The following is a 22,422-nucleotide window of genomic DNA, read 5'->3' as shown; positions in this document are numbered from 1 at the left end:
TGCTGAGCAGAAACCAATGGGTGATTGTGGCCCAACGGGGATCCCTCGGAGGCAGCCAATGACCTCGCTTCGCTCTGCACCCCGCCCTTGCCACAGCGCGCAGCTGGACCATTGGAGCCAGCAGGATGGGGGAGCGCAGCGCCAGTACTGGGAGCAAGGGGCGTGGCTCAGATACGTGCCCGCCCATTCTTCCCGGCTAGGCTCCCCATTGGCCAGACTGGGGTGCCGCGGCGGGTGGAGAGGCGGGGCGCGGGGCGCGCATGTGGGCGTGGCCTGAGGGCGTGGCCGGCGGGGGGCGGGGCGGCGGCGCTGTCGCAGTGAGAGCTTGAGCGGCGGCGGCCGGTCTGGAGCTGCAGCGGGGGAGGCTGCGCCGCGAGTGGAGCCACGGGGCCGGGAACAGGTGATCGCAGCGAGAGACCCGCGCCCTCCCGAGTTGCGGCGTCCGAGTCCGCGCTCTTGGGCGCAGCGGCAGCCGCCCAGCCCCGGGCTGATCGAGGCCAGCTGCAGGCTTCGCACGCGCTTCCCGGGCATCCCTCTGCCCGCGCGAGCGTCTGAAGCCCCCGGGTCCCGCGAAGCCTCGGGAGCCGCAGCTGCCCGCGGCGGAGCAAAGTTGTGGACGTGTACGGACCGCCCGGCCCCGCGCCGTCACCACCAGCCAGGCGCGCGCTCTAGGAGCGGTGCTCGCGCTGCAGCCCCGGGGGCTTCCGTTGCAAACTGCTCCAGAGGCTGAAACTTCGAGTGCGGGCGGGTCGGGGCCTGCGGGTGTCCCTGCACACCCTGCTAGGGCGTCACAGACGGCATGTGACCGCTCCGGCGCGGGAAGGCGCGGGCTCTGTGGACCAGGCGGAGGGCAGGTTGCGGCGCACGGCGGGCCCGGGCTCCAGCCGAGCAGCCTCCCTCGCCCGGGCCCCGCCGAGGCCGCCGCGCCCCCGCCCTCGCGCGGGAGGACTCGCTCTAAACTCCCTGAACTTCAGGCGGGTCCCAGAGCGGCGGCCTCGGGGTGCGCAGCCCTGCCCGGGGACCCCAGCCGCTGCGCTCTCGTTCCTTACCCTTGAAGACTCTGAGGACTCCGGGGAGCCCCGGCGGAGCTGACAGCCCCCTGCTGCTGGCCGCGCCGCGATGCTCGTGAGGAAAGTGCCGGGCTTCGTCCCGGCCTCGGCGTGGGGGCTGCGGCTGCCGCAGAAGTTCCTTTTCCTGCTCTTCCTCTCGGGCCTCATCACCCTGTGCTTCGGCGCCCTGTTCCTGCTGCCCCACTCCTCTCGCCTCAAGCGCCTGTTCTTGGCCTCGCGTGCCCAGCAGCCCGGCCTGGAGGTGATGGCCGAAATCGCCGGCCACCACCCGGTGCCCGAGCAAGAGCCACCTCCCAACCCTGCCCCCGCGGCTCCGGCCCCGGGCGAGGACGATCCCGGCCGCCCGGTCGGTGTCCTCCGTAGGAAAGGGTGGCTGCGGCGCACCCGCCCCACCGGGCCCCGGGAGGAGGGCAACGGTGTCGCAGCCCCCAGGCCACGAGAAGAGAGTGTCCGGTTCAGTTTCGACTACAATGCTTTCCGCAGCCGCCTTCGACACCCGGTCTTGGGAACAAGGACTGATGAGAGTAAGGAGTCCCAGAGTCTAGTGCGAGCTCAGCGTGAGAAAGTCAAAGAGGTAAGCACCCCCCTGCCCTAACACACACCTCCCGCCAAGACTTCCCGCAGCGAGCATTTCCCCCTTCTTGACCCCTCCTGGCTTTCGGTCTACCTGACACCCTTCAGGCACACTGCTGCACCTCCTCTCTCTCCAAAGTTTCTCTCCTCCGTGCATACTTTAGGGTAGCTAGGGCTTTAGCTTATGGCTCCTACCCAACCCCTAGACGGATCTTTCCTGTTGAGTGCCCAGCCCTAGTGGGCTCCACGCTTTCCCTTGCCTGGCTGCTAGTGCGGAGTGGACTCTAGGTCCTTAATTTGCATTTGTACAGGAGGGAGCCACTGGAAAATTTCTCGCTCACTGTGTGTCTTTAAGTCTTGACTTCCCCTAAGCCCCAGCAGGATATGGAAACCCAAGATGTGTGAGGTATTTGGTGTCCTATTTTGTAATCTCTCAGCATCTTGCAACCCAGTGGTGTCTAGCATTCCTGCTAACTGCTTCTATCGAGCTTTGCAACAATTGTACATAATTGCATGTGAAAGAAGAAGGAATGATCGATAAAGCAGTGGTAATGTTACAGAAGCTCTGAGGTTATTGGCTTAATGAGGTGGGTCTTGGACTGGTTCCCTGTAAGGATTGGACCACAGAGGGATTTAGAAGGATCACTTTTAGTCAGAGTCTTAATTTAAGACATCAAAAACAAACACAGCGTGGACATGGCTTAGCAGACAGTTTCCAAGAAGCCTCTGGTACCTGAGTGTTCTGCCCCACCCCAGCTGAGAGTGGTCTGTGTGAGATATGTGGCCAGAATGGCAGAGGGGGCTGCAGTGACACCCCCGGGCCACAAGGGGGCTGTGAGCAAGCAGTGGGCCGGGGTCTCCTCCCTGGAAAGAAGAGGATGCTCTCCCGTTCCTGGGGACCCAGAAGGAAAGCGCTGCAGTCGGGACCTCTGAGTTTACTGCAGGAAGTCAGCAGGCCTGCTTTCATTTCTAGAAAGAACAGGCAGCACCTTTAGGGTCTCCCTTGTGAAGATGGACTAGAGCCCCTGGAGGGCTTGGCTTACCCTCTTCCTCTGAGGGAGCTGCGCTTCCTCCCAGTGCCCATCTCATCACCGCCATTTATGTCTGCTTGTACTCGAAGCTACCATGCAGAGCCCTGTTCGAGACTTTTTTTTTCCTAGACAGGCGTTTCTCTGTGTAGCCTTGGCTATTCTGGAACTTGCTCTGTAGATCAGGCTGGCCTCGAACTCACAGAGATCTGCCTGTGTCTGCTTCCCGAGTGCTGGGATTAAAGGTGTGCACCACCACCGCCTGGCTCTGTTTGAAACTCTTAACAAGCAACCACAGGACATGTGAAGTCACTCAGGAGCTAAGTCCTGGATGTGTGCATGCTCACGTGTGCACACGAGCATGTTTCCTGATTTTCACTCAACTCTCAAAGGTTAATCAAAGACTAGAACTTGCAATAGTTAAGCAAGAGACACCATCTCTCCCATTTCTGTTAAGAGGCTGTCTTGTGCCCAGTTCACCTGGGCCATTTGCCTCTCCCTTTCCTGAAGCTGTTTCTCCATACAGGCCCTCTTTGCACTCCTCTGAACCTCCTTGGCGGGCTGCATCTCCCAGTGAAATCAATCACACATACGTTGCATGCATGCATACATGCCGTTTCTCAAGGGATGCCTAGAGCTGCCAAGAAATTGTCAAAAAGATTTCCAAAAGGATGGAGAATTCACTACTGTGGAAGAGGTCCCCTTCTGAAAGCCCGGGTTAGAGCCTCCCCGATGGGCGGGGGATGGGGGTGTAGGCGGGGGATGGGGGTGTAGGCTGGCTGCTGGAGGGGAGCTTGCCTTTGTCCATGTAGAGATAGCCTTGTTACTAGCAGAGGCTGGGGCTGGTAGGAGGTGTGAGGATGCTCTGCTTTGCAGGTGGGTGTGAAATAAGACAGTGGGGGGAGGACTTACATTGTTGCCAGGTGTCTGGATCTGCAATGTGTCATCTCCTTGCACCCTGGGTATAGCTAGAGGCATGTACCTGCTATTCCATAGCCTTCTTCTCATTCTCTGTCTTGGAGACTGCAAGCTCCTCAGAGTGGTGGGGGCTGAGCAATATTCACAGTTATGTTTGAGGACCTGTGGTCTTTTCAGGCTACTTGACTTGGAACCCTGCCCCATGTCTCCATTCTGACAGTGGTGGGTGGAGTCTTTTAGAAGTTAACATAAGGTGATTGTCCCTACTGTCCCCCCAGAGGAGGCATCCACAGGATTACTGCTGGAGGTGTCTGTTCATGGTCCTCCGGTTTCTCTCTGTGTCATGCCTAGGGGTGAATCACTTTAAAGGTGTCTGTTTTCCAAAAAGGGACCGTGGCATTTGTCTCTGGTTTGTTGATTTCCAGACGTGGATTGATTCGACCCAAGGAGAAGTAAGGCTAGCATCAGATAAAAAGAGCCCTGTCCTTATGAGATTTTTAAAGTGAAGATAAACATCGGGACAGAGTCAGAGAGGGTGATAGATGGGAGTGGATGGGAACTGGACACCCTGGCCCCGGATCAAGTCAATGTGTTTGTGAACGTTCTGATTTGAGAGATGGATGTGGGGGCAAAGCCTGTGCTGATAAGATGGGTCAGAGTTGCAGGTTCTGGTTATCCACGTGTCAGGAAATACTTTGTCACCTCCTGGTTTTGGAATCTTGGAGAAAGCAATGTGTGTGTGTGTGTGTGTGTGTGTGTGTGTGTGTGTGTGTGTGTGGCGGGGGTGGGAACAAGAGAACAAGGGTCGATGTCTTAGCTCAGCTGCCAGCTGTTTGTCTTTGGGCAAACCACGTGTCTTTCTGCCTGGACCTCCCTGTAAGAGAGGTGATAGGCTGTCCGTGGACACTGGTCCAGCTCTGGCCCCTCTGTAGACTTCCACGACAGTCAGGGTCACCTTAGCAATTGAACTTTCTCCATTCTCGCACCTCTTGGTCCTGCAAGGTCAAGTGTAATCATGTGGTGATGGTTTTGATGGCAGTGATGGACATTGTTGTATCCCTAGCTTTTACCCATGAACAGCTATCTAAATGTTGATTAATTTAGTTATTCCCAGCACTCATATTGAACTTGGGAGATGGGATTGAATGGCTCTACAGCTTATGCTCATGAAGGGCAAAGATGCTGGCTAGAATTCAAAAGGGAACAGGCTTGTTAACTACTTCTTTTCCAGCTCTGAGGACCGTATGGACCCACAAGGATGCTTTTTGGCATTGTGGTATGATGTCATCAACATATGTGACATTCATAGCTGTCCTGGGACATGTGCAGTCTGAGGGCTGCAGGTTAGACATGTTTAATAGGGAGTGGGAATCCTTGTCCATTGGTGGATGGTCTGTGGATTCTTACATATGATAAGAGTTGGGAATGGGCACCCTGTTAGCATTAAACTACTTTTGTTAGTTACACTGTTCTGAATTCATGACTGTAGGTTGCTGATCTAAAAAACCTTATGGGTCCCTCCTAGTGAAGGGGGCTTTTGTCAAATGGAATGGACAATGTAGGGCCGTGATACCAGTGACTGGTTTTGGGTGTCCTCCTAGCCCACATGTTACTTTTGGACAAATTATAGGAAGGATCATTCCTTCTGCTTCCTCTTCCTGAAGTGCTTGTCTGGGCAAAGAGAACCTGGATTGCATTTCTGCTTCATTGTCCAGTTGGCCCTGGACTCTCATGTGGCACCTCACAGCAGTCTTGCAAAGAATCCAGCCTGGATTCAACTCTTTGTGTGGTCTGGGTCTTAGCCTTGATGTAGTAAAACCAAGAGGTCAGAATTCAGGGGGCGCTCTTCTCTTCCCTCTGCCTCCTTGTTTACTGCTGTATTCATGGATCTGGTGTGACATTGTTGTTGTCCCAGATATTTGAATATAGATTCAGCTTATTCAAGATCTGTAAATTGGGCTGGTGTGGTGGTTTGAATGTAATTGGCCCCTATAAGCTCATAGGGAGTGGCACTATTAGGAGGTGTTGGAGTTAGAGTATGACCTTGTTGGAAGACGTGTGTCATTGTGGGGGTAGGCATTGAAGTTTCCTATGCTCAAGATACTGCCCAGTGTGACAGCCGATTTCCTGTTGTCTGTAAGATGTAGGACTCTCAGCTACCTCTCCAGCACCATGTCTGGCTGCACACCGCCATGTCCCGCCATGATGATAATGGACTGAACTTCTGAACTGTTTGCGAGCCACCCCAATAAGATGTTGTCCTTTATAAGAGTTGACATGGTCATGGTGTCTCTTCACAGCAATAGAAACCCTAAGACAGCTGGGGAGATTGGTCTGCTGGTAAAGTACTTGAGGACCTGAGTTTGAACCTCAGAACCTGTGTAAAAAAGCAGACTTGGTGGTGTGTCCTTCTTACCCCAGTTATGGGGTGGTAGAGACAGGTGGATCCTTAGGACTTATGGGCCAGTCAGCCTAGTCAAAAAAAGAAAAGAAAAGAAAAGAAAAAAAAAAAAAGGCATGTTGAGGCACTTGCTGCCAAGCCTGACAATTTGACTTCGATCCCTGAGACCCACATGGTGGCATGAGAGAACTCATTCCAAAACTTGTCCCCTGACCTTCACTGACAAGTCGTGGCACTGCGGCCTGTGTGTTGCACCCCTATTCACAGGCAAAATGAATACATGTAAAAGGAATTACTGTTCTTAGAGGAAAAGCGAAAGCAAGATGGATAAAGATGGATAACACCAACATTGTGAGGTTGACCTCTGACCTCCATATGCATGAATGCATGTGCATGTGCACCCTCCCCCAACACACACACACACACACACACACACACACACACACACACACACACACGTCTGTAAATGAACAGTTAAGGCTGCTGCTAGTTGAGGCTGGATCTCTGCCCCAAGAGCACCTGTGATTTCCAAAGAGGCTGACAGGGACCTCCAGCCAGGTTTAAGGGCTGAATGGCTCAGCCACCCAAGAGGTTGGCTAGAAGTATCAGTAATTTTCCAAGGCTAATTTGAAGGGGACAGAGGTGAATGAACTCTTTCCTGCCTGGATAGTAGGCACCTGGAGGAGGCTTTTAATTGTCCCAAAGTGCCTGCGGCTTGGCAAACAGTGTCCCTGGCTCTACCCTCGGGGCCCACCACCCCAAGCCTCCAGGATATTGCCGGCTGTGACAGGTGATGTTGTCATCCTGGCGAATGATCTTTGCTCCTCATTAGTAGGCTGCTTCATTAGTCACGTGTGGTTTCTCCGTGTCTCTGATTTATCATCACTGGTACCAGGGACAGGTAGGAAAATTAAAAGGCGCTGTGTTCTTTGTAGCATGTGAGTCGGAGTCTGGGAGATGTGCAGGATAATTAATATTAGGAATGGCTCAGATCGAAATGGCTTCGCCTCGAAGAGCTGGCTTGCAGATCCATCGGAGATCCTTCTCGTCTCCCTTGCTCCCCCCTTTCCTACTTGCCTTGCTGTGTATTTCATCTGACTTAGGTGGAGACAGGCTGTAAGAAGTGGACACATCCCTCGGGACACTCTCGTATCTTGAGCCCAGCCACACCCTTCCAACTCCTCCTTCGAACTGCGTGCATCGGCTCCTCCCCGGCCAGCAGCTGTTAACACCTGCAGATCGATGTCTCTCTACCTTCTCTCTGGGTTGCCAGTCTTTTGGGAGGCTGGGCATTAGAGAAGTGATTGCTTCCAGGGCCTCACATCCTTAACTCTGTCTTTAGTGTTAGACAAGAAACAAATAAAATGATGCCTGTAAAGAAGTCAGCTGTTTATTTCACAGTAGAGTTAGCAGGGGGGTGAGAATACAGATTCCCCGAGGTGTTCAGAGTGCCTGATTTACATCCGCGCACACAAGATGCCTTTCTCCAGCTTTCCCGCAAGACCGATCTATTACTCCAACAAAAATAAATATTGTGATATATATTAGGCATACTTTGCTCAGGGGGTCTTATATCTTTCCTCTTATTGGAAAAAATCAATCAGACTCATAGATGGCAAAGCCTGGCACCGGAAAGCTGCTTGGTCATCTTGGCGGGCATCAGGACTTGAGAACGCTGGTGCTCAAGCTTGTGGACGCCACTAGTCTGCATCCTGAGTTGAGGGCGGGGTAGGGAACGCGTCAGGAGTTTTAGGAAACTCTCTTTCCTGTCACGTGTCTGTTGGCCACACGGGCAGTGGCTTAGCCATGGAATGATGAACACGGGATTCAGGACAGTGGGTGCCTTGAGTGAAATCATGGCTGTTTTTTACATGTCTTGAAGACGGGGGCTACATGTGGAGCATATCTCAGTGTCACAAGCCAGGGATGACTGTCGTGACGGCTCATTGTGCCTGCAGTTCAGAAACACCGGGCTCAATCAGACAGCTTCAGGCAGAGGTTTGATACACAAATATTTGCATAACTGGGGGGAAAAACAATACATTTTCTTGGCTCCATGTTTCATGGCTGGTAATGGAGACTTCTCAAAGACTTTTGACAGCCCGAGGACCCTAGTCCCACCTCCCTCTTCCGCCTTCATTTCTCATCTCTTTGGGGCTAGTTAACCCCCAGCTTAGGCATAGATCTCACTCCCACCTCTTTTTTATTGGGGGTCAAGACTGGGTTTCTTTGTTTAGCCCTGACCTGGAACTTGTTCTGTAGACCAGGCTAGCTTCGAACTCACAGAGATCTGTTTAGGTGGAAACCTCACCTCTCTCTCTCCAGACCCCGTTCCTGAGAAAGCAGGGGTTCCTCCCCCTAAGACGCTGGAGACCACGCCTACAGGGTATTTAAGACTCGGTCCATAGACCTGCCTGGTGATTCCTTTCCTGCTTTCTCCCCCTCAGCCCAGAATCACCTGGGGGTGTTGTGCTCAGATTAAACTGGGATTAAAGGCAGTGTACCACCAATGCCAGCTCTCTTTCTCTTAACGCAGTCTACACAGATGAGAGTGTTCTCATCAGCCCCGTTTTGGCATCCCCACCTTTCAAGAGAGCGACAGCCACAGGCCTCAGTGCGGTCGCTCAGCTACAGATGTTTGCCGTCCCCTCTCTCCGGGGTTGTTTTCTAAGATTTGGGTTGAGAGCCCAGCAGATCTAAGAGGTGAGTGTTCATCACAGCTCTTCCTCACACTGGGGTCTGGCTGTCTTTCACCTCAATAGTGGCTTCTTTTTCATCTTTTTTCTTTTTTCTTTTTCTCTTTCTTTCTTTCTTTCTTTCTTTCTTTCTTTCTTTCTTTCTTTCTTCCTTCCTTCCTTCCTTCCTTTCTTTCTTTTTTGTTTTTTGAGATAGGGTTTCTCTGTGTAGTTTTGGTGCCTGTCCTGGATCTTGCTCTATAGACCAGGCTGGCCTCGAACTCACAGAGATCCACCTGGCTCTGCCTCCCGAGTGATGGGATTATAGGCGTGCACCACTGTCATGTGGCTGGGTTGTTTTTTTTTTTTTTTTTTTTTTTCTTCCCTAAATGGGGTTTCTCTGTGTAACAGCTCTGGCTGTCCTGGAATTTACTCTGTAGACCAGGCTGGCCTTGAACTCACAGAGATCTGCCTGCCTCTGTCTCCCGAGTACTGAGATTAAAGGTGTGTGTCATCACCCACTGCCTGGCAGCAGTGGCTTCTTTCACTGAAACTGAAAGCTGGAGTGGCTGGCCACAGGATTTAATAAGGTCTGTGGAAACTTTTGTGAGGCAAATTTGTGGTTTTTTCCCCCCTTAAAGATTAAATATATATGTGCGTGCATGAGTTTATGTGCATACACGTGTCCTTGGTGGGCACTGGGTCCCCTGGACTGAAGTTACAGGTGCTTGTGAGCTGCCTGATGTAGGTGTTGGGAACCAAGCTTGGGTCCTCTGCAAGAGCAGTCAGTGCTCTTAACCTCTGAACCACCTCTCCAGCTCCAGCTTTGGCATTTTTGACTATGCCCTCCTAGGTGGACGGCTAACAATGGAGCTTTTGTCCGGCATATTCTGGGTCAGCTCCTTTTCTGGGGAGCCTTCATTTCAGTCAACAAATAATGGGGGATTGTTCTTCCCCTCCTCACCTTTCACCTCAGTCACTTTCGGCCGCACCCCACCAAACAGAAGTCGTTCTTGCCACCTCAGGTCTTCATACCCACTGCTACGCATTGCAGCCGTGTCCTGAGGTCCAGGACTGTCACCTGTCAACGCTGCTCCTGTACAGTCTCTTCTTTTCCACAGCTTTGTGGTGTAGGCGTTATTTAGGTACGTATAGTTTATTTATAGTGAAATGCACAGATCTTTTTTTTTTTTTTTTTTTAACGGGTGGGGGGTGGATTGAGACAGGGTTTCTCTGTGTAGGCCTGGTTGTTCTGGAACTTGCTCTGTAGACCAGGCTGGCTTCAAACTTAGAGGTCGCCTGCCCCTGCCTCCTGAGTGCTGGGGTTAAAGGCTGTGCCACCACCAAGGCTGAAATGCACCAAGGCTGAAACTTGAATACAGTTTGCTGAGTTCCATCCCCTTCAGAAATGCTTTTACTTTCTTGGGGGAACCATCCCCAGAGGACTCCCATCTACCTCCATCTCCATCCTGATTTCTCCCAGAAGACATCAGTGTAGCCTGGTGTCCTAGTTAGGGTTTCTGTTGCTGTGAAGAGACACCATGACCATGGCAACTCTTATAAAGAAAAACATGCAATAGGGTTACAGTTGCAGAGGTTTAGCCCATTAACATCATGGCGGCGTGCAGGCAGACATGGTGCTGGAGAAGGAGCTGAAGGAGCTGAGAATTCTACGTCTTGATCCAAAGGCAACAGGAAGTGGATGGAGACAGTGGGTGTGGCTTGAGCATGTATGATACCTCAAAGCCTGCCTCCACAATGACACACATCCTCTAACAAGGCCATACCTACTCCAACAAAGCCACACCTCCTAATAGTGCCACTCCCTTTGGGGGCCATTTTTTTTCTAACCACCATACCTGGGGTAAGTAACATAGGACAGTGTGTTGTTCCCTGTGAATAAGGCTTCCTTCCTCAATGAGAGTGTTTTCATAATGTCACAAGGTACATGCCACTCTAGTTGAGGTGTATTCCTTTCTGTGACTCCTGTGCATGTCTGTTCACCTGTGGTTGGAGTTTTGCATTGTTTCCAGTGTTTATTATGTGAAACAAGCAAAAACTACTTATAAATTTAAAAATTTATGTATATGTATATCTGTATATGTGCACCATATGTGTGTCTGGTGCCAAGAAGGCCACAGAAGGCATTGGGTACCCTGGGGCTGGAGTTACAGGTGGTTGTGAGCCATCGTGTAGGTGCTGGAACTGAACCTGGGTCCTCTGGAAGAGCAGCCAGTGCTCTCTAGCCTGAATGAGGCTCCTTTGAAATACATTAAGGAACAACACAGCAAGGAAAAAGTATTCACCCTGTCCCCCACAAATGTGTCTCCCTCTCCATTTATCTAGGTGTTCTTTCATTTCTCTCAGAAAAGCTTTATAGTTCTCAGTGGCCAGGTCTTGAGCCCCAGCTTCAGTGATCCCTGTCTCTCTTCTACAGTTCTGTGTTGTTATGAATGCTACTCTTTACTTTTCCGATTATTTGTTGCTAGTGCCCAGACATACAATGGTTTAAAAACGTAATTTTTAATTTAAAGTAATTTTTGAAGGCTGGAAGAGGTGGTGCCCACCTTTAATCTCAACACTTGGGAGGCAGAGGCAGACAAATCTCGGAGTTCAAGGCCAGCTTGGTCTATACAGAAAGTTCCAGGACAGCCAGGGCTACACGGAGAAACCCTTATCAAAAAACGAAAAAAAAAATTTTTTTTTGAGACAGGGTCTTTTTATGTAGTCCTACCTGTCCTGGAGTTTGCTGTGTAGATCAGTCTGGCTTCGAACTCACCGAGATCCTCTTGCCTCTGCCCCGAGGGCTGGGGTTAAATGTGTGCACCACTGAACCTGGCTAGTGTTTGTTTGTTTTAAAGTGTAATGTCTTTCTGTCACATGACCTTATTAAATTCATTAGACTCAGGTAGGTTCTTTAGGATCTTTTATGTATACATCGCCTTGTATGGTTTTATTTCTTCCTGTCTGACTTGTCTGGAGTTGGTTTTCTTTTTTCATCTTTCCGTGAGTTCTAGGGCTGGAACTCAGGTCATCAGGCTTGCACAGCAGGTGCCGTTACCTGCTGGCCCGTTTTACTGTCTGTCTGTCTGTCTGTCATTGATGAGGACTCCAGTTCTGTGTTAGATAGAGGAGCTAAGAACTGGTAGGGGAGCCTTATTCTTTTCTGTTTGTTTGTTTTCCGGACAAGGTTTCTGTCTGTAGCCCGGGCTGTCCTGGAACTCTGTAGACCAGGCTGGCCTCAGACTCAGAGATCCACCTGTCTCTGTCTCCTGAGTGCTAGAATTAAAGGTGTGTGCCATGGGGCGGGGGAGTGGGTCGCTGCAGAGATGGCTCAGAGATTAAGAGCACTGGCTGCTCTTCCGGAGGTCCTGAGTTCAATTCCCAGCAACCACATGGTGGCTCACAACCATCTGTAATGTGTTCCGGTGCCCTCTTCTGGCCTGCAACGCAGGCATACACGCAGACAGAACACTATATACATAATAGATAAATGAGTCTTAAGAAAAAAAAAAAAGGTGTGTGCCACCACCAGCCGGCAGGTGCCTTATTCTTGTCCTCAAGGGAAAAGCTTTGTTTGGCTTTATCACCATGAGAGCAGACACAGTTTTTTTGATAAATGCATTTTATCAGGCCAAAGAAATTCCCTCCTATTCCTAGTTTGCTGAGAGGGCTTTTGTGTGTTTGTTTGTGTGCACATGTGTGTGTGTGTGGAGGCCAGAGGACAACCTTGGGTGTGATCCCTTCGGCCCTGGGCACTGTTCTTTTGAGACTGTCTATCATTGGCTTGGAACTGGCCAAGTAGGCTCTGCTGGCTGGGCAGTGAGCCTCGGGGACCCACCTGTCTCCGCCTCCCTGGAGGTGGGATTACAAGTGTACACCACTGTGCCTGGCTTTCTGTGCTTGGCTTCTAGGGATGGCATTGTCCTGGTGCCGTTGGGACCAAATGTTGTCAGATGCTTTTCCTGAATCTATGGAGATGGTGACACTGTTTCCCCTTTAATCCTGTCACGATGGTAACGCAGGATGATCTAAAAGGAGTTTTAAGCCAGTGCACTTGATGTCCTGAGACTTTGACAGTTTTATTGTAAAAAATTCTTTTTTTTTCTTAAAGATGTATTTATTTATTATGTATACAGTGCTCTGCCTGCATGTATGCTTGCATGCCAGAAGAGGGCACCAGATCTCATTATAGATGGTTGTGAGCCACCATGTGGTTGCTGGGAATTGAATCATGACCTCTGGAAGAGCAGCCAGTGCTCTTAACCTCTGAGCCATCTCTCCAGCCCGTAAAAAAATTCTTATCTGTTTTTTGGTGTCAACATGGTGACGGCCTCATAGATGGGTTCTCTCCTCAACTCATTCTGAAAGAATTGTGTGTGTATGTATTCTTTTTTATTATGGGTCTCATGTAACTCAAATGTAGCTGAGGATGACCTTGAACTTCTGATCCTCCTGTCCTACCTCCCAAGTGCAAGGATTACAGGCATGTATGAGTATACCACCATACCTGCTTTGTTTTTTATCTAGTGTTTTTTTTTTTTTTGTTGTTGTTGTTGTTGTTGTTTTTTTCCCTTTCTGTGCTGGGCACCAAATCCAGGACCTTACCTGTGCTAGACAAGTACTTTAGTATGAGCTGTATTCCCAGCTCCAAGAAAATTTGGATTTTAATGTTGTTTGCATCTTAAGTGTTTGGTAGAATTCACCAGTAAAGCTGCTGAGATGCCTAGGTTGGCGTGACTTTGTAGGGTAGGTTGGAGAAATGGCCCAGTGGTTAAGAACATGTTTTGCTCTTCCAGAAGACCCAAGTTCTGTTCCCAGCACCCATGGCAGGTAGTTCCCAACAGCCTGTAACTCCTTCTCCAGGGTTCCAGTGCCCTCTGTTGGCCACCTTGGGCACTTGCACTCACTCATTCACACACACAGAACTAAAATAAGTTTTAAAAATTATGACTTTGGTCATTTAACAGACAATGTGATTCAGAATTTCTTTTTCTTGTGTCAGCTTTACCGACTTGTTTTTCATAAATTTGTCTAATTCATACAAGCTGTAGACTCATACTACTCCCAAGAGTCTCATTTTCTTCTAATTTTTTGAAGACTCTTTTGTGGTTTCTTTCCTTCCTGAAACTGACAGTCTCTTTCTGTTGAGTCCTTCTTTTAATAGCAGTTCAGCTGTTAGTTTAGTAATTTTATTGATCTTTTCTAGGAATCAGTGTCTAGTGTTTTCTTTGTGTGCATGTGGTATATGCATGTATGTTCAGCTGTGTACACGGTGTGCGCACCTGTGCATGCATGTGTAGAGGCCAGAGTCAGGTGTCTTCTCCTTCCTCCATCCCCCTCTCTCTCTCCTTTCCCCGCTCTTCCCCCCCCCCCGGGTCTCTAGCCCTGGCTTGCCTGGAGCTTGTTATGAAGACCAGGCTGGCTTCCAGCTAAGAGATCCACTGGCCCCTGCCTCTTGAGTGCTATGATTAACGATGTCCCCACCACTCCCAATACTCTCTCATCCCTGGACCTAGAGCTCCCCATGTTGGCTAGACTGGCTGAGCAGCAAGAATCTGGGGTTGCAGATGTACATGCTGCAAGCAGAGTTTTACATGGGTTCAAGGGATCCAAACTCAGGTTTTCACCCTTGCACATTAGCCACTGAGATACAGTTTGGCCCCTAATGTTTAATATTTTCTAATAGCCATTTAAATTGTTTCTATTCTTGCATCATGTTTTATTTTAGTTATTTGATATATTGTCTTAGGGTTACTGTTGCTGTGATGAAACACCATGACCAAAGAAAATTGGGGAGGAAAGGGTTTATTTGGCTTACACTTCCACATCTAAGGAAGTCAGGGCAAGAACTCAAATGGCAGGAACCTGGAGGCAGGAGCTGATGCAGAGTTCATGGAGGGGAGCTGCTTACTGGCTTGTTCCTCTTGGCTTGCTCAGCCTGCTTTCTTATAGAACTGAGGGCCACCAGCTCAGGGATGGCACCACCCACAATGGACTGGGTCCTCCCCTATCAATCACTAATTAAAAAAAACACCCTACAGGCTTGCCTATAGCCTGATCTTATGGAGGCATTTTCTTAATTGAGGCTCCTGCCTCTAATGACTCCAGCTTGTATCAAATTAACATAAAACTAGCTAGTACATATATGTACATTTAATATTGTGTCTTCTTGATGAATCAAATATTCTTTTTTTTAAACATTTGTTTATTTTGTGTGCACGTATGCCACAGTGTGCATATGTAGGTGAGAGGACAACTTGTGGTAGTCAGTTTTCTCTGTCTACCATATGGTTTCTCAGGGATTTAACTCAGGTAAGGCTTGGCGCCAGGCACCTTTACCTGCTGAGCCATCTCCCTGGTCCTCAAACAACTTTCTCATGTTATAGGTGTGTTTCTTTATTTTCAATAATGCTCGTTGTTTGAAGTTTATTTCACCTTGATTGGTATAGTGTCTTCAGCTTTCACACAATAAAAGTATGGTGGATATATGCTGTGGAACAGTCCTTTTCTACACTATGAATATGTATGACTCTTATTGGTTAATAAAATGCTAACAGACTGGTAGCTGGGCAGGAAGTTAGGTGGGAAAGCCAAACTGAGAATGATGGGAAGAAGGAGGACAGAGTCAGGAGAGTCAGGGAAGACGCAAGCCAGTCACTGGCAAGCAGGACATGTAGAAAATGAGGTAACAAGCCATGAGCCACGTGGCAAAGCATAAATAGAAACATGGGTTAATTTAAATGTGAGAGTTAGCTAGTAACAAGCCTGAGCTATTGGCCAACCATTTATAAGTAATATTAAGCCTCCAAGTCAATTATTTGGGAAGTAGCTGCCAGTTATTTGGGAACAGGACAGGAGAGAAACATTCATCTACAGATATATTTTTCCATCCTTTCATTTTTTAAATCTACTTGTATTTTTGTTTGTTGGTTTGTTTTTGAGACATCGTTTCTGTGTAGCCCTGGCTGTCCTGGAACTCACACTGAACAACAGGCTGGCCTCAAACTCACAGAGATCCTCCTGCCTCTGCTTCCCAAGTGCTGAGAGTAAAAGCATGCACCACCACTGCTCAGCTTCTATTTGTGGTTTTTTTGTTTGTTTTTTTGTTTGTTTTTGTTTTTTCAAGACAGGGTTTCTCTGTGTAGTTTTGGAGCCTGTCCTGGAACTCACTCTGTAGACCAGGTTGGCCTCAAACTCATAAAGATCCACCTGCCTCTACCTCTCAAGTGCTGGGATTAAAGGCGTACACCACCACCCCCTGGCTTCTGTTTGTATTTTTATATTTAAAATGTGTCTATTTTGAAGAGTACAAATTTGGCTCTCACTTTCTTAATTTAGTCTGATAATCTTCACCTGCTCATTAGAGTTTATTCCATTTACATTTAATGTAATATTTATATAATTGTGTTCAAGTCTATAATACAGCATTTTTGGTTGTTTTTTAATAACTTATTTTTATTTTATGTGCATTGGTATTTTGCCTGCATGTCTGTGTGAGGGTTTGGATCCCCTGGAACTAGAGTTACAGACAGTTCTGAGCTGCCATGTGGGTTCTAGGAATTGAACCCAGGTTCCCTGGAAGAGCAGCCAGTGCTCTTAACCACTGAGCCATTGCTCCAGCCCAATACAGCAATTTTTTAAATTAGTTCCACATTTCCTGTTTCTTTTCTTCCCCTTTGAGTAGTCTTTTGGGTTAATCAAGTATTTCTATCTGATCTATCATTTTTGATGATTTTTAAAACTATGATTTATTTTTCTTTTTATTTATGTGTATATGTGTGTCTGTATAAATGTATCCACCATGTGTGTAGATATCAAGGAGGCCAGAAGACAGTATCAGATCCCCTGGAACTATAGTTATAAGTGACTGTGAGCTCCTAGGCTTGGGTGCTAGGAGTTGAGCTGAACTCTGGGCCTCTGGAAGAGCAGTAAGTGCTCCCAAGTCTTCTCTCCAGCTCCTTTCATGGTATCTTAATTACTAATCTTCCTGTCTGTGTCACAGTCTCCCTTGAAATGATGTCTGTCCTATAATGTGACACGCTAACGATGTACTTCTGTTTATTCAGTCTTTGTTTTGTGGGCATCTATTTAGCTTCTATGTGCGTTATAAACACCAGAGCATTGTTGACATTCTTTTTGGCTTCATTTTAAACAACCAGTTGTCTAAAGAAATTAATAAATTAAAGCTTTTCACCCACATTCTTACCATTTTTAGTGTCTTTAATTTTTTCTTCTATGCATGTGTTTCTGTCTGCTTTCATTTCCATTTAGCCTGGAAACGTTCTGTAGTCTGCTGACAAACAGGCTCCTGCAGTTCTGGTTATCTGAAAGCGTTTTTATTTCATTGGATTTTGGAATTGTATTCATTCATTCTAACATATATGTATGTATATATGAGGGCTTTTGCCTCAATATATGTCTTGTTGTATGTCCCTGCCCCACATGTGTTCCTGGCATCTGCAGAAGCCAGAAGAGGGTTTCAGTTCCCCTGGAACTGGAGTTATAGATGGTTGTGAGCTGACGTGTTTGCTGGGAACTGAAACTAGGTTTCTGGAAAGCAGTCACCTGCTGAATAGTTCCCTAGCCCCTCATTGCTAACTAGCCTAGGCTGGCCTGGAACTCACAGAAATCTGCCTCCCTCTGCTTCCTGAGCACTGGGACTAAAGGTGGGCTCAAGCCTGGCTTTCTTGGGGTTTGTTCATCTTATTTCACAGGTTGGTATTTTTCTATCAGCACGGAAAAAACACAGTTCACGTGTCTTGAGATACGTTTTTCCATCCATTTGTGTCCTTTCCGTTTAGAACTCTAGTTACATATAACTTAGATTGCCTGATGCTGCCCTAGAGGTCTGTTTTCCGCCTGTCTCGACTTCAGTGTTCGTCATTTGTAGAAATCTGTTTTCAAGTTCATTGAACTTTTCTTCTGTTTTGTGGTCTGTTGTCATGTCTGCCAGGTAGGTGTTTTAATTTGGAATGATTTTACTTCCGGAATTTCTGTTTGTAAAGGTTTTTGTTTCCTAGGTGTTTGTTCATTGTTTGCATATTTTCCTTTAAATCCAAAGGCTTATCTTTATGATAGCTCTTTTAAAAAGCGTTGGTGTTTGCTCCTTCTCACCTTCTTGTTCTCACCTGCCCGCTCTCTGTCTCTGAGTCTCCTGGTGTGGGTCACCCAATGTTCTACCATTTCCCGTCCAGCCACTTGTCACTCTGTATTAAACAATGTGGCTTCGCCTGCTTTCGGTTCCCCTCCCTGTTCTGGCTAGCTACAGCTGTTGCTTCTTTTCCTGTCTCCTGTTGCTGTTCCCTACTTCCTCGTTTTATTTTCTAACCTGGAGTTGGCTAGGAAACCATTTAATCTAACTTGTTACCGTGATAGATAAGGGCAAGCAGACAGACCTCTAATGACTCCCGATCAAGGACAGCTCATAGCACAGTGTGGTATTTAAAGCACCTCATTGTCGATGGATTGATTGATTGATTTGTGTGTGTGTGTGTGTGTTATAATTTTTCGGTTGAAACTGTGACCGAACAGTGATGGAATTCTGGGAAGGGCTTCTGGCTTCTGATTGATCACATCTTAAATTATTTGTGCTTTTTTTTTTTCCCCACCACTTCTTGTGTTGAGAGAGATAGATATGTTAGTGGTCCACAGTGTTCCCGCTGACATTACTGTGACTTGCTTCTCAGGGTCTCATAAACAGATACTTTCTTGGGCTCCTTACCTTAAGCATAATGATTACCTTTGAGACTTGGTTTATAAATCTCCACATTAAAAAAGAGAGGGAGGAATAGAGGGAGGGAGCCAGGCAGGCAGGCAGGAAGGAAGGAAAGTTCACATAAGCTCAGTTGCTGAGTTACTGAGGGAATTCCATGGTGTGTTCTTTGAGGTCTGATCCTCTCTCTCCTCATTCTCGAAGGTTCCTGATGAAGCAGATATCATATATCTGAGTGTTTCTATTGTTGTGATAAAACACTGATCAAAGTGTTCATTTCAGCTCACAACTCTCAGGTCACAGTCCATCACTGAGGGAAGTCAGGGCAGGAACCTGGAGGCAGGACCTGAAGCAGAGACCATGGAGGAGTGCTGCTTACTGGCTTGCTCTTCAGGGCTGGCTCAGCAGCTTCCTTAGTTACTCCTGAGCAGGGATGGTACCACCCACAATGGACTGGACCCTTCCACATCATTAACCAAGACAGCACCCCAAAGACTTGCCTACAGAACAGTATTACGGAGGCATTTTTTCGATTGAGGTTCTCTCTTCCCCAGGGAGCTGGCTTGTATCAAGTTGATAGAAATGTATCGGCACTGTATACCCCGCACAACCTGCCTTTAGTTTTGGGAAGGGGAGGTGTTGAGTCTGAGCCCCGTGTCAGCCCTTGTTATGTTTTCCCGTGTGTGTGCTCTTGACCTCAATCACAGTCCTCCATCCCTCCGGCTCTCCACAAGCTGTCCCCCATGCGTGTCCCTTGCCTTACAGACCTCTGGAGTGGCCTTGGGTTTTAATGATAAGAATCAGTGGGAAATAAAGGCTTTCATTCCTTCCTTTCAGAAGCAGACCTTTTTAAAAATAGCAAGTAAAATATATAAGCGATTTTACTACCTCATCGTGCAAGGAAACCCTTTATAAAAGAGACACTCCTGTTTTGGCTGGAAAACAGCAGCTCAGTCTGGAGACTCCAGCAGCTTGCAGCCTGGCCTCTGGGGACTGTAGTTGGGAATGGGTGGGGCACGCATTGCTCTTGGGGTGGCACTGTGTAGGAGCCTCCCCATAGTCATGTCTTGTTATTCTTCTAGCAGGCTACCAGAGTGGCATGCACCCAGATGGAGTGGATAGAGGCGGGTGGTGTAGGTTTCCTATGACGGTTCGTTGCCGGGTTCCCTGTGCTCAGTAGAAAGGGCTTTTCAGCTTGGTGTCAGGAATGGACAGGGGTCACCTTCTGGAACTTGAGGTCTACTTGAATGCAGGACAAAGAAGGATGCTGAGGGATGGTGCTTTGGCTCAGTGGGTAAAAGTTGTTCATCTCTCTGCACAAGCCTGAGGAACTGAATTCCGTCCCTGGGTTTCTGGATCCCACTGTAGGAGAGGACCGATTCCTAAAGGTTGTCTTCTGACCTCCACACATGCACCTCTGTGCAGGTGTGCATGCGCACACATTATATACAGAGATGCAATAATAATAAATAGCATTAAAATTTTAAAAGAGAGAGTTTTGACTTAGTACCACCCATGCATGTAAGAATCCTCAGGGCAGGGATGGAACTGTTAAGAGCACTGGCTGCTCTTCCAGAGGACCCAGGTTCAATTCCCAGCACTCACATGGCAGCTCACAACTGCCTGTAACTCAAGTTCCAGGAGATCTGACACCCTCTTCTGACTTCTGAGGGCATTGCATGAATGTGGTACATATACATGAAGGCAAAACACCAATACACATAAAAATAAAGTTAAGCTGAGCAGTGGTGGTGCACGACTTTGATCTCAGCTCTTGGGCGGCAGAGGCAGGTGGATCTCTGTGAGTTCGAGGCCAGCTTGATCTACAGAATGAGTTCCAGGACATCCAGAAACTCTGTCTCCAAAAACTAAAAAACTAAAAAATTAAATTAAAAATAAAAATAATCTTTAGATAGTCTGCTTTGAAGAAAGGGAGCAGGCTGAATGATGCTAATCCTAGAACAATCAGCTCATATTTTCCCCGTTGGTGGTGTTCAGAGCCGAGCCCCAGCATCCCATTAAGAGTTGAGCTGATCCAACACAGACTGTGATATTTCGAGCAAGGACTATAATCCTGGCTCGTCCTTGACAGGACCCCGAGAACTGGCTACAGTAGGTTTTCATTGTGTTGTGTAGACCCAGACATCGTCTTCTGGCTTCGAGATTGACATTCTCATGACATCATCTGAAAGCCATGGTGGTCGCTTTAGAAAGTGACACAGTAGAAATGTCATATTCTTGGGTATTCAGGAGAATTCGTCGTCTGAGTCTTGAGTGCAGGGCTTCTGGTCTTTATTGCCTTCCAGAATCTCATGGAGGCTTTTGGTAGCTGCTACTGCGACTTCCTTTTATGAAATCAGAAGTGCAGACGTAATCGGTGCGGGTGGAGCATTAGGCACTGGCCCTTTAGTCACTTCCCAGATGGGTCTGAGGCACACCAGGCCTCTCCGTTCTGAGGTTGTTTTCAGTCTAGGTGCTCCCTCCTGTTGAAGTAGAGTTCTCTTTTCCTTATTTAAGGGAGATGCTGGAAATTGTCTATATGTCAGAGTCGCACTGGGATTGGATGAGGGAAAAGCTGGGGCAAAGACTCCATAAAAACCAAATTTTCCTGAGCTGAGAGTACATGCCGTTCCCTTGATCTCACAGATTCATTAAAACTTTAAGAAAAAGGTTGAAAATACACAGTTCGTGGAGTCTTGTCTGCACAGCGGGCTTAAAGGAAGGGCAAAGGCGAGCCCCTGGCTTCACGGAGCGTTATAGAACAATATTGTCACAGGCGCAGGTCACTTCCTCACACAAACAGATGCCCAGAGGCAGAGAAGCATTGCTTAGCTGTGTAAATATTTGACTGTCCCACCTAAATCTATCTCTCTCTCTCTCTCTCTCTCTCTCTCTCTCTCTCTCTCTCTCTCTCTCTCTCTCTCTCTCTGTGTGTGTGTGTGTGTGTGTGTGTGTGTGTGTGTGTGTGTGTGTGTGTTGGGGGCTCAGGGAGCAGACAGGATAAACCGCCGTGATGGAAATATTTGCTTGTCCAGGAGTAGTGCTCACAGCGGGCCATTGCCTGCCCTCCTGCTGTGGCCTCTGATGCTTTCTGATGGGCAGCACAGTCTCTGGACACTGCTTCTTGGCCCTGTGGAGAGCCTGTGGTCAGCAGGGCAGCTTTGCTGTCTATAAAATCCAGTAACTGATGGACTGCAGGGGGAGGGGACACAGAGTGGAAGCCGCCCCTGGGCCTGCTGCGACCTCACTTTTACCAAGCTGGTGTGACCTCCCCTGAGCACGGCTGCCCCGGGTGAAACACCCAGGCTGCTGAGGCTACCTGTGGTGGAAGCCACCAGGGGTTGAGGATATGCTACCTCTGGGCTGGGGAGTGGCTGGTGCTGCCATGCCTGATAACCTGAGTGTGATCCCTGGGACCCGAATGGCATCGGGAGAGAACCCAACTCCCACGAGTTGTCACGGCGTGAGGGACCCCATCTACTTCTTCTCAAATAAATCTGGTGCAAAACAATTTAAAACAAAGACTGTACTGTTGCTTTCTGGAAGCGTTCTCTCCAGGGCCTCAGGATGGTGGCTTACAGATCTCCATGTCTGTGTAAGAAATCTATCCTCAGCCTCCAGCCGATTTCCAATCTTCCTTCATTCTGTCTCCAGTATTTATTTCTAGCAAATTCCTCGGCTGGTGCAGCATATAAAAGCACGTCTCATTTGTCCCTCCCTGATTTCCTTCCAGCTTGGGGTGGGGAGGGTGGACATTCAGTTCAGGAGCACCAGTGGAGAGTCAGGCTTCAGAGGAGAATTCTCTGTTGTGAAATCTCGCATTAAGCCGTGCTTACTCGGGGACTGCTGGCTGCAGGAAGCGGGGACGGGCGTCTTGGCAGATGGCTGTGCTCGTGGTTTCCTGGAGGCCGATGTGGGAGACGATTGTTTGTATATTGGTTTTCAGTTATGTGTTGGTCTTATTTTCATCTTCCCGAGGTACCCAGATGCTATAGTGATAGATTGATTGGAAACGACTCATTTGTCAGGGTTCCGTGGGGGA

At 48.4% G+C, this 22,422-nt stretch overlaps 1 protein-coding gene across 1 annotated transcript in view; it reads left to right on the top strand.

Annotated features, from left to right (window-relative positions):
- The first annotated feature begins 340 nt into the window (after positions 1-340).
- Man1c1 (mannosidase alpha class 1C member 1) overlaps positions 341-22,422 on the top strand; it is a 148,181-nt gene continuing 126,099 nt past the window's right edge. Inside the window, exon 1 of the mRNA XM_059255168.1 lies at positions 341-1,644. Coding sequence (XP_059111151.1) covers positions 1,120-1,644 — 525 coding nt within the window. The 5' untranslated portion in view covers positions 341-1,119. The remainder of the gene's footprint in view (positions 1,645-22,422) is intronic.

The sequence above is a fragment of the Peromyscus eremicus genome, chromosome 2, assembly GCF_949786415.1.
Source record: "Peromyscus eremicus chromosome 2, PerEre_H2_v1, whole genome shotgun sequence".
In the NCBI taxonomy this organism is placed as follows: Eukaryota; Metazoa; Chordata; class Mammalia; order Rodentia; family Cricetidae; genus Peromyscus; species Peromyscus eremicus.
The sequence above is the reverse complement of the archived record's forward strand: the minus strand, read 5'-3'. Positions and strand labels throughout refer to the sequence as shown.